This window comes from Papio anubis, chromosome 2 (assembly GCF_008728515.1).
Source record: "Papio anubis isolate 15944 chromosome 2, Panubis1.0, whole genome shotgun sequence".
In the NCBI taxonomy this organism is placed as follows: Eukaryota; Metazoa; Chordata; class Mammalia; order Primates; family Cercopithecidae; genus Papio; species Papio anubis.
Window position 1 is genome coordinate 131,404,237 of NC_044977.1, and position 12,475 is coordinate 131,416,711.

At 35.8% G+C, this 12,475-nt stretch overlaps 1 protein-coding gene across 9 annotated transcripts in view; it reads left to right on the forward strand.

The window, feature by feature from the left end:
- Positions 1 to 12,475, forward strand: part of IFT80 (intraflagellar transport 80) — a 195,425-nt gene that overhangs the window by 82,594 nt on the left and 100,356 nt on the right. For all 9 annotated transcript variants that reach the window (XM_009201434.3, XM_009201433.3, XM_031663619.1 and 6 more), the window contains one exon: positions 6,111 to 6,220. In XM_009201434.3, the coding sequence (XP_009199698.2) occupies positions 6,111 to 6,220 (110 nt within the window). The remainder of the gene's footprint in view (positions 1 to 6,110; positions 6,221 to 12,475) is intronic.

The following is a 12,475-nucleotide window of genomic DNA, read 5'->3' on the forward strand; positions in this document are numbered from 1 at the left end:
TGAATTATCATAAAATTTGGAATTCTGTAAACAGTGTTGAAAGCATCCGTGTGGCTTTGTCTATGTGTGTTAATTATACTTATTTCTTGATGAATAGAGATTAATTCCTGAATTCATTCCTTGACTATTGGAGCCAGATGTTTGGATAGAAAAAGCCATAGTCATTAACTTCTCTTCTAATCCAAAAGATACTTTAATCTCAGTTTTGGTTGGGGGGATTTGACTTAGTTTAAAAATGATTCTTAATGGTATTATGGGGAATTTATTGTTCCTTATTAGAGAAAAATAATATGTACACCAGAGATAATTATACTTAGGCCATATGTTTTGTGTATTGTTCCAGTTTTAATCTCTAATTAAAGTATATAAAGTAATGCTGCAAACCTTTAAGGACATTTTTCCCACACTGTTTTCAAGTGGAGGAATAGAACAACAAAACATGGAACTTGTCTATAATGAATTTAGTAAAGGAGGTAAACTGTAAATGTAAATAATTGTGGCTGGGCACAGTGGCTTATGCCTGTAATCTCAACACTTGAGAGGCTGAGGTGGGCAGATCACTTGAGCCCAGGAGCTGGAGATCAGCCTGGGCAACATGGGAAAACTCTGTCTCTACAAAAAATACAAAAGTTAGCTAGGCATAGTGGTGCATCCCTATAGTCCCAGCTACTCAGAAGACTGAGGTGGGAGGATCACCTGAGCCCACAGGCGTTGAGGTTACAGTGAGCTGTGATCATGTCGCTGCACTCCAGCCTGGGCGCCAGAGTAAGACCCTTTCTCAAAAAAATCAATCAATAAAAATAAATAAATAAATAATTGTAATACAAGGGAATGTGCTTAAGGTGCTGTTGGTGGCAGGTAGGAGTGGACCAGAGGGTTAAGATTAATGCTCTGGGGAGAGAGAAGGTATTGGGAAGTCTTCCTGGCAAATATTGCAGCATATTTTGAACTGGGCTTTGAAGAGTGAAGAAATAGGAAAGGAAATGGTCTTGTTGGCATTGGAGTGAAGCTGTTAAGAAGCTTGGCATCATAAGAGGCTTAGAGACAGAAGACTGTGAGACATAGAAATCAGGTGAGTGGGAGCTAACTTCTTGGGCCAGAGTGTAGGCCATGTGAAGGATAGTACTGCCAAGGGGACCAAAACACTGACAGTCCTGGATACTAAAGGAAGGGGTTTGGCATTTATTCTATAAGCATACAAAACCTTTAAAAAATTGACCAGGAAAGTAAAAGATAATGCCAATCTTTTAGAAAGATTCCCTTTGCAGTAATAATAAAACTAGAGGAGGTAGAGATTAAATAGAGGTGGCCAGTAAGATTTGAAATTGTCTATTCTAGTGCTAATGAAAACTTGAACGAAGGCAGCGGTTAAGGCTTGAATAGAGGCAGTGACAACAGTAGTTGGAAAAGTGAATAGTTCTCAGGGACTGAGAGGGATGTACCCTGTAAGGGTAAAGACTTCAAAGAGGGATAAATTAGGAAATATATGTGAAGGGATGATGGTTTTGGATATGTAGAATTTGAAGCTCTGTGATGGAGATCTCTTTGGATCAAGTAGAAATGTGTTGGAGCTCAGAGGTAAAGGCTAAAATATTAATTTGGGAGTCAGTTACATTAAGTGAAAGGTGAAACTATGGGGAAAGTTGAGACCCCCCAAGGGAGAAGTGGTTGAAGATAGAAACTAAAAAAAAAAAAAAAAAAAAAAAAAAAAAGCCTTTATTTAAACTTTTTCTTGTATTGATCCAGTGACATACGTAAGCATGGAGCCTGGAATTTTTTGAATAAATCCCACTTGACTAAGTATTGTTAGCTCATGTCTCCTACAAATGAAATGAAAAGGAAACCATTCTTGGTTTTTGAATGCCAATGATTTGGCCAAAACAGAAAAAAAAAAAAAAAAATCAAATGGCTACTACTATGAACAATACAGTAAGCAAATGCTTGCTTATTACATTACAAAATAATTTGTAGTAGTAGTAGTAGTTAACAGATAGTGCTATATAGTGCCAGACTCTATTTCAAGTACTTTACTTCTGTTCACTCAATGTAGACCAATACTGCATTCAAGGCAAAGATAGCTAATGCTTTATTATAGTAGTGAACAGTTTGTTTCAAAGGCATTCTTAAAAACATACAAAAACAATGTTTTTAGGGGATACTTTTATAGTGTGAATGTGAAAAACATGGTATATTTGACCATGTACTTCCTTAAAACAATTGAAATACATTTTTGTCTCCTCTTCTGTGGTTTAAAATGCCTTCAACAGGTTGAAAGAATTTAGATAATTTGTTTTATGGAGAGATAAGGGTCTGACATTTAACACAACCCCAGGTGCATGTGGTTTCTTAAAAAATGTCAAAAAGGTCACATGATTTTAGTGTACAAAGTTAGAAAAACAAGATCTTTTTGAGTGTCTTAGCAGAAATGGGGCATAAATTAAAATTTCCGATATAAAAAGTAAAAAACTATTATAAAGCTATTTGTTTTTTGTCCATTTTTGTTAATGATGAAATAAATAACATTTTGTTACATAATTTGCTACACTCTTTGTTTTAAAGTAATTCAATCCAAAGGCTAAATTTGTTATTTCCCTGCTGACTTTGCAAAGTGAAACATAGCAGTGGGAATAATTCATACTTTAATAAGTATATTTTAAAAGCTTGAAATATTATAGATTTTTTAAATGCTAGTGGATGGATTTCATAATAATAGAAATTATTCTGTGAAGCTGATTCTTCCACTTTTAATAATGATCTTTATTAGAACCACCCAAATTGAAAGTTGTATAGCTATGTAGTTTATTTCCTTCTAGAAAAGAAAATGTTCACATATACAGTAGTTTCATGCTTAATATTTTATTTTAAATGTAAGGAATGGTTGTAATAAAGATCAAGGCTTTTGATGTTATATCCATTTTGAATTTTTAGTGGTTAAGGAGAGTAACTAATGAGTCCTATCTATTGACCTTGCTTATTTATCATAAATAAATTATTTATTTCCATATTTGTTTCCATAGCTTGTATTTTGATTGAAGGAATGTGGTTAAAAACCACATAACAAAGGAATTACTTAACTTTTTCTTTATAAGCTTATTTTCTTTTATTGTATAAGTTATACCTGTTTTTTTAACATTATTGTTTACAAATTTGTTTTATAAGCAGGAAATGAATTATCTCTTTGTCCCAAAAGGGAAGATAAATACGATGAAGAAAGGTTCATAAAAAAGGAAATGGTGTCATAACTGACTTAATGGGACCACAAATTAAATGTTAAAGTTAAGAGAACTAAGGAGTCCTTAGTTCCTCATTCTATACCCCAACCGTGCCTTTTACCACAACTAAAGCCTTAAAGTCACATCCTGTATAACTCAATGGGAGTTGTATTTACTGAATTATTTCCTTGAGGGTAGGTGTTTGTCATAGTTTAGTATACACCCCAGGAAAGTATAATTTTACTGAGTGTATTTATGAAGATTTGATAGGCTATAAATTAAAACATATTAATTTACTTTTTTGTACAAAAATTATAACTATAATAATGGAAATAAAGATGGCATCTATAATTCTACCACCTTAACTAGTAAGTCCCTGTTACTCCTTACCAGTGATCAACAAGAACTACATTTGAAATATCTGAAATTTTGACTTCTATTTTTGGGGGAGTTTATTAAGGTTAAACTTCGTTCATTTGGAGATTTATTTTTGAAGCACAGGTCAACTCCTGTCTACTCCCAGAGAATATTCCCAGAAAATATACTCATCAAGTACAGAAGAAGGAGGAGTACCTTCTGAGGTTGGCCATCTCATCAGGAAGAATTTCTGTGGGTTCCTTTCATACAGAACAATCCTAGATGTCATTGACTAAACAGGATTTAGACATTTTATAACACCTGAACTGTGGAAGACATGTTTCAGGGTTTTTTTTTTTTTGGACTGGGTCTAGACTAGACTTTCTAACCTCTATAAACCATTGGGACTGGTTCATAAACGAATTATATTTTTATTAGGGAGAAAATGGCACAAAAAAAGTAGAGTACCTCTTAAACAAAAGCATTTCTCTTACTGAAATTTATTCCCTGTTGATTGTATCATCAGTTGGGCTTTTCATTTAAATAAACAATTAAATTTTATTGATTGCCCACAAACCCTGAAATTCAGATTTCATTCCACTAAGAATGTAAATTCCTTAAAGATTCATTCATTTATTCATTGGTTCATTTATTCACAGAAAGTCAGTTACTACAATAGTCTGATTTAGGAGTCCTAGACAATTTTTAAAAGCTGGTTTTGTAAGTATATTTGGGTTACTATTTCATAGATTAACTACATAACCTTGATTCACCTGCCTAATGAATAGACAGCTGGGCCAGGGAAGTGGAATACAGATTATTTACTGCCATATAACCAATGCTTTCAATAAATATGATAGTCATTTTTTAAAATTAGGCTTACATAAAGTATAGTCTTCCAGAAGACATTAGGTAATCTAGAAAATAATTAAGCTAAAAAATACTTTACTTAAGTGTAATTTATTTTAAAAATCCCATCTCTAAATTCCTATTGGCAATTGAAAACACTATCAAGTGTAATGTAGTTTATAGAGTGGTAGGTAAATCAAACTTGTGCTTTTCTTCTGGAAGTAAACTTTATGCAAGTTATAACATATTGGAGCTTCTTTTAGCCAAGGTTTCAGGCTAAAGCCAAAGCTGATAACAAAACTTTTCCTAATCTGATATAAAAAAATTTGCCATTTGTGAATTCATGAGTTGGAGGTTATTAGATTATTTTGGGATGAAGTTATTTCTGTCCATTAGTCTGCTGCTTAAGTAGCATGTGAGGGGAAGTTCTGTTGCCTGTTGTAGCATCAGGTATGATAATTAATTTATAAGGTGAGTATATCATTTGTATTTTAGTATGTAAAATTTAAGTTACTTTATGCGTTGAGTCAGTTTAATACTGATGGCTCTAACTCCATTGCTGAGTCATACCCAAAAGAAAGGAAATCAGTATATTAAAGAGATAGCTACACTTTTGTGTTTGTTGCAACTCTGTTCACAATGCCAAGATTTGGAGGCAACCTAAGTGTCCATCAACAGATGAATAGATAAAGCAAATGTGGTACTTATATATGGTGGAGTACTATTCAGCCATAAAAAGGAATGAAATTCAATCATTTGCAACAACATGGATGGAACGGTAGTTCATTCATTATGTTGAGTGAAATGAGCCAGGCACAGAGAGACAAACATTGAGTGTTCTCACTTATTTGTGGGATCTAAAAATCAAAACAATGGAACCCATGGAGTTAGAGAGAAGAAGGATGGTAACATGATGCTGGGAAAGGTAATGGGGGTTGTGAGGGGGGTGGGGTGGTTAATGGGTACCAAAAATAGAATGAATGAATGAATAAGTCCTAGTATTTGATAATACAACAGGGTGAGAGTATAATTGGATTGTTCATAACACAAAGGAAAAATGCTTGAGGGGATGGATACCCCATTTTCCATGATGTAATTATTTTATATTGCATACCTGTATCAAAATATCTCATGTACCCCATAAATATATCTACTGTGTACCCACAAAAATTAAAAATAAAAATTTTTAAAAAGCTCTAGGTGATTACAATGTGCAGCCAAGCCCCAAGACTGCTGCTTTAAACCAACATCATTTGTTGAACTAGTTGCAAATAAATGTAAAAACATTTGCTGCCAATAAATAAATACATACTGATGACTGTCGATGATGGGAAATGATAAATCATGACTTTTCTGCTATTCCTTTATATTAAAATGAAGTATATTTGTTTTCTCTTATGTATTTCAATAGCACTGTATATGGAATTTCTAAAACTCTATTTTCTCAGCAAGATCCTAATTAGTTAAAAGTATAGTATGTCAGTTGCTCACAGTAGATTTTCAAAGGTCAATATTAACTCAGTCAGCATTTCAACATCAGACTATACTCTATTTTGAAAGGTCCATTGAAAAGAGAAGAAATGAAATGACACCTCATATGACTTTTTTCATTCTCTTAACAATCTCTCTTTTTATAAGGCATAATAATTAAAGTTTATCAGCCTTTTTTTTTTTTTTTTTTTCATCTTTCAGGAACACCAGTGTATTCAGTAGCGTGGGGCCCTGATTCAGAAAAAGTTCTTTATACAGCAGGCAAGCAACTAATCATTAAACCTCTTCAACCAAATGCTAAAGTTTTACAGGTACTTTTCAGTCATATGTAAATTGTTATCAGGGTCTGCCTGACTGCTAAACTAGAGGGCACTTGCTTAGGAGTCTCTTTCTTCAGGGTGGTCTTTTTACAGTCTGGTCTTTAAGTACATGGTTTAATCAGCCTTTATTACAGAACAAGGAATATCTTTATATTTCCAACAAGGTTTGTTTTCCCCTTATTCCAACTCATTTTGATAATGATACAGCATAGTTTGCTAATAAGAACACAGGCTTTGGAGTTAGCCACTTGAGTTCAAATATTCACTTACTTACCTATACACGACCTTAGGCAAGTTATAAAATATTGTTGAATGTCAGCCATCTTATCTCTTAGTCAGTGACACTAATATCAGCTGAACAGGATTGCTGTGAGGATTAAATGAGTTAAATTACAAAGCACAAAGGACAATTCCAGGCATACAGTAAGCACTCAATATAGAGTACCTGTTATTATCTGTATTATTATGCTATTATAAGTTGCTATGCCATCTCTACCTTTTAGTCAACCAAGGAGACCAGGAAAACATTGTAGAATGACTAGGTCTTGAGTAAGAGATTTGTTGGCAGACATTGACAGGCTACAGCGGCATAGATGTGTTTTAACAGTTGAGTAGATGTAGATTTTAGGGAATAAGGACATAGAGATGACTTCGAGGTTCCATATTAATAACATCTGTATAGATTATGCTATATGTATTTTATACAGCCAACATGCATTTACATTTTTACAGTGTGCAGAATACTCTGCTAGAAACTATAGGGACATGCAAGAATAGAACATACAAGCCCCTGTCCTTAGGCACCTAAGGTAAAAAATTTGGGCAAAGGGAAGAAGCTGGGAAAGAGGACTAGATCTGATGGCTTTTAGTCAAAGTCCTTCCTTGCCAATTACCTACGCTGAAAATCTGCTATGAAATTTATACAGCAAAAACAGGCAAGTTGAATATTTTAGTTTATACCTTTAGTTTATAGTTATGTGAATTTGGTTTTCTTTTTCTTTTTTTTTTTAATTATACTTTAAGTTCTAGGGTACATGTGCACAATGTGCAGGTTTGTTACATAGGTATACATGTGCCATGTTGGTTTGCTGCATCCATTAACTCATCATTTACATTAGGTATTTCTCCTAATGCTATCCCTTCCCCATCCCCCCACCTTACTACAGGCCCTGGTGTGTGATGTTCCTCGTCCTGTGTCCACGTGTTCTCATTGTTCAAATCCCACCTATGAGTGAGAACATGCGGTGTTTGGTTTTCTGTCCTTGTGATAGTTTGCTGAGAATGATGGTTTCCAGCTTCATCCATGTCACTGCAAATGACATGAACTCATCCTTTTTTATGGCTGCATAATAATCCATGGTGTATATGTACCACATTTTCTTAATCCAGTCCATCATTGATGGACATTTGGATTGGTTCCAAGTCTTTGCTATTGTGAATAGCACTGCAGTAAACATACATGTGCATGTGTCTTTATAGTAGCATGATTTATAATCCTTTGGGTGTATATCCAGTAATGGGATCACTGGGTCAAATGGTATTTCTAGTTCTAGATCCTTGAAGAATCGCCACACTGTCTTCCACAATGGTTGAACTAGTTTGCAGTCCCACCAACAGTGTAAAAGCATTTCCATTTCTCCATATCCTCTCTAGCATCTGTTTCCTGACTTTTTAATGATCACCATTCTAACTGTGTGTGAGATGGTATCTCATTTGGTTTTGATTTGCATTTCTCTGATGACCAGTGATGATGAGCATTTTTTCATGTGTCTGTTGGCTGCATAAATATCTTCTTTTGAGAAGTGTCTGTTCATATACTTTGCCCACTTTTTGATGGGGTAGTTTGTTCTTTTCTTATAAATTTGTTTAAGTTCTTTGTAGATTCTGGATGTTAGCCCTTTGTCAGATGCGTAGATTGATTCTGTAGGTTGCCTGTTCACTCTGATGGTAGTTTCTTTTTGCTCTGCAGAAGCTCTTTAGTTTAATTAGATCCCATTTGTCAATTTTGGCTTTTGTTGCCATTGCTTTCGGTGTATTAGTCATGAAGTCCTTGCCCATGCCTATGTCCTGAATGGTATTGCCTAGATTTTCTTCTAGGATTTTTATGGTTTTAGGTCTAATATTTAAGTCTTTAATCCATCTTGAATTAAGTTTTGTAAAAGGTGTAAGGAAGGGATCCAGTTTCAGCTTTCTATGTATGGCTAGCCAGTTTTCCTAGCACCATTTATTAAATAGGGAATCCTTTCCCCATTGCTTGTTTTTGTCAGGTTTGTCAAAGATCAGATGGTTGTAAATGTGTGGTGTTATTTCTGAGGGCTCTGTTCTGTTCCATTGGTCTATATCTCTGTTTTGGTCCAGTACCAGACTGTTTTGGTTACTGTAGCCTTGTAGTATAGTTTGAAGTCAGGTAGTGTGATACCTCCAGCTTTGTTCTTTTTGTTTAGGATTGTCTTGGCAGTCCTGACTCTTTTTTGGTTTCATATGAACTTTAAAGTAGTTTTTTCCAATTCTGTGAAGAAAGTCATTGGTAGCTTGATGGGGATGGCATTGAATCTATAAATTACCTTGGATAGTATGGCCATTTTCATGATATTATTATTCCTATCCATGAGCATGGAATATTATTCCATTTGTTTGTGTCCTCCTTTATTTTGTTGAGCAGTGATTTGTAGTTCTCCTTGAAGAGGTCCCTCACATCCCTTGTAACTTGGATTCCTAGGCATTTTATTATCTGTGTAGCAGTTGTGAATGGGAGTTCACTCATGATTTGGCTGTCTGTTTGTCATTGGTGTATAGGAATGCTTGTGATTTTTGCACATTGATTTTGTGTCCTGAGACTTTGCTGAAGTTGGTTATCAGCTTAAGGAGATTTTGGGCTGAGATGATGGGGTTTTCTAAATATACAATTGTGTCATCTGCAAACAGGGACAATTTGACTTCTACTTTTCGTAATTGAATACCCTTTATTTCTTTCTCTTGTGTGATTGCCCTGGCCAGAACTTCCAACACTATGTTGAATAGGAATGGTGAGAGAGGGCATCCCTGTCTTGTGCCAGTTTTCAAACTCTTCCGGTTTTTGCCTATTCAGTATGATATTGGCTGTGGGTTTGTCATAAATATCTCTTATTATTTTGAGATATGTTCCAAACTAGGAACTAGATATGTTCCTAGTTTATTAAGGGCTGTTGAATTTTGTCAAAGGCCTTTTCTGCATCTATTGAGATAATCATGTGGTTTTTGTTGTTAGTTCTGTTTATGTGATGGATTACATTTCTTTATTTGAGTATGTTGAACTAGCTTTGCATCCCAGGGATGAAGCCAACTTGATCACAGTGGATAAGCTTTTTGATGTGCTGCTGGATTCAGTTTGCCAGTATTTTATTGAAGATTTTTGCATCTATGTTCATCAGGGATATTGGTCTAAAATTATCTTTTTTTGTTGTGTCTCTGCCAGACTTTGGTATCAGGATGATGCTGGCCTCATAAAATGAGTTAGAGAGGGTTCCCTCTTTTTCTATTGATTGGAATAGTTTCAGAAGGAATCGTACCAGCTCCTCCTTGTACCTCTGGTAGAATTCAGCTGTGAATCCATCTGGTCCTGGACTTTTTTTGGTTGGTAGGTTATTGATTATTGCCTCAATTTCAGAGCCTGTTATTGGTCTATTCAGATATTCAACTTCTTCCTGGTTTAGTCTTTGGAGGGCGTATGTGTCCAGGAGTGTATCCATTTCTTCTAGATTTTCTAGTCTATTTGCGTAGAGGTGTTTATAGTATTCTCTGATGGTAGTTTGTATTTCTGTGAAATCAGTGGCGATATCCCCTTTATCATTTTTTATTGTGTCTATTTGATTCTTCTCTCTTTTCTTCTTTGTTAGTCTTGCTAGTGGTCTATGAATTTTGTTGATCTTTTCAAAAAACCAGCTCCTGGATTCATTGATTTTTTGGAGGGTTTTTTGTGTCTCTATCTCCTTCAGTTCTGCTCTGATCTTAGTCATTTCTTGCCTTTTGCTAGCTTTTGAATGTGTTTGCTCTTGCTTCTCTAGTTCTTTTAATTGTGATGTTAGGGTGTCAATTTTAGATCTTTCCAGCTTTCTCTTGTGGGCATTTAGTGCCATAAATTTCCCTCTACACACTGCTTTAAATGTGTCCCAGAGATTCTGGTATGTTGTATCTTTGTTCTCATTGGTTTCAAAGAACATCTTTATTTCTGCCTTCATTTTGTTATGCAGGCCATAGTCATTCAGGGGCAGGTTTTTCAGTGTCCATGTAGTTGTGTGGTTTTGATTGAGTTTCTTAATCCTGAGTTCTAATTTGATTGCACTGTGGTCTGACAGTTTGTTGTGATTTCTGTTCTTTTACGTTTGCTGAGGAGTGCTTTACTTCCTGCTATGTGGTCAATTTTGAAATAAGTGTGATGTGGTGCTGAGAAGAATGTATATTCTGTTGATTTGGGGTGGAGAGTTCTGTAGATGTCTATTAGGTCCGCTTGGTGCAGAGCTGAGTTCAAGTCCTGGATATCCTTGTTAACCTACTGTCTTGTTGATCTGTCTAATGTTGACAGTGGGGTGTTAAAGTCTCCCATTATTATTGTGTAGGAGTCTAAGTTTCTCTGCAGGTCTCTAAGGACTTGCTTTATGAATCTGGGTGCTCCTGTATTGGGTGCATATATATTTAGGATAGTTAGCTCTTCTTGTTGAATTGATCCCTTTACCATTATGTAATGGCCTTCTTTGTCTCTTTTGATCTTTGTTGGTTTAAAGTCTGTTTTATCAGAGCCTAGGGTTGCAACCCCTGCTTTTTTTTTGCTTTCCATTTGCATGGTAGATCTTCCTCCATCCCTTTATTTTGATCCTATGTGTGTCTCTGCACGTGAGATGGGTCTCCTGAATACAGCACACTGATAGATCTTGACTCTTCATCCAATTTGCCAGTCTATGTCTTTTAACTGGGGCATTTAGCCCATTTACATTTAAGGTTAATATTGTTATGTGTGAATTTGATCCTGACATGATGTTAGCTGGTGATTTTGCCCATTAATTGATGCAGTTTCTTCCTATCATCGATGGTCTTTAGAATTTGACATGTTTTTGCAGTGACTGGTACTGGTTGTTCCTTTCCATGTTTAGTGCTTCCTTCAGGAGCTCTTGTAAGAGAGGCCTGGTGGTGACAAAATCTCTCAGCATTTGCTTGTCTGTAAAGGATTTTATTTCTCCTTCACTTATGAAGCTTAGTTTGGTTGGATATGAAATTCTGGGTTGAAAATTCTTTTCTTTAAGAATGTTGAATAGTGGCCCCCACTCTCTGTTGGCTTGTAGAGTTTCTGCTGAGAGATCCACTGTTGGTCTGATGGAATTCCCTTTGTGGGTAACCCGACCTTTCTTTCTGGCTGCCCTTAACTTTTTTTCCTTCATTTCTACCATGGTGAATCTCACAATTATGTGTCTTGGGATTGCTCTTCTTGAAGAATATCTTTGTGGTGTTCTCTGTATTTCCTGAATTTGAATGTTGGCCTGCCTCGCTAGGTTGGGGAAGTTCTCTTGGATAATACCCTGAAGAGTGTTTTCCAACTTGGTTCCATTCTCCCCATCACTTTCAGGTACACCAATCAAACGGAGATTTGGTCTTTTCACATAGTCCCATATATCTTGGAGGCTTTGTTCGTTTCTTTTTATTCTTTTTTCTCTTAACTTCTCTTCTCACTTTATTTCATTAATTTGATCTTCAATCACTGATACCCTTTGTTCCACTTGATCAAATCGGCTACTGAAGCTTGTGCATGTGTCACGTAGTTCTCATGCCATGGTTTTCAGCTCTGTCAGGTCATTTAACGTGTTCTCTATGCTGTTTATTCTAGTTAGCCATTCATCTAATCTTTTTTCAAGGTTTTTAGCTTCCTTGGGATGGGTTAGAACATGCTCCTTTAACTCGGAGAAGTTTGTTATTACTGACCTTCTGAAGCCTACTTCTGTCAACTCGTCAAAGTCGTTCTCTGTCCAGCTTTGTTCCATTGCTGGCAAGGAGCTGCGAATCTTTGGAGGAGAAGGGGTGCTCTGGTTTTTAGAAGTTTCAGCTTTTCTGCTCTGGTTTCTCTTTGGTCTTTGATGTTGGTGACCTACAGATGGGGTTTTGGTGTGGATGTCCTTTTTGTTGATGTTGATGCTGTTCCATTCTGTTTGTTAGTTTTCCTTCTAACAGTTAGGACCCTCAGCTGCAGGTCTGTTGGAGTTTGCTGAAGGTCCACTTCGG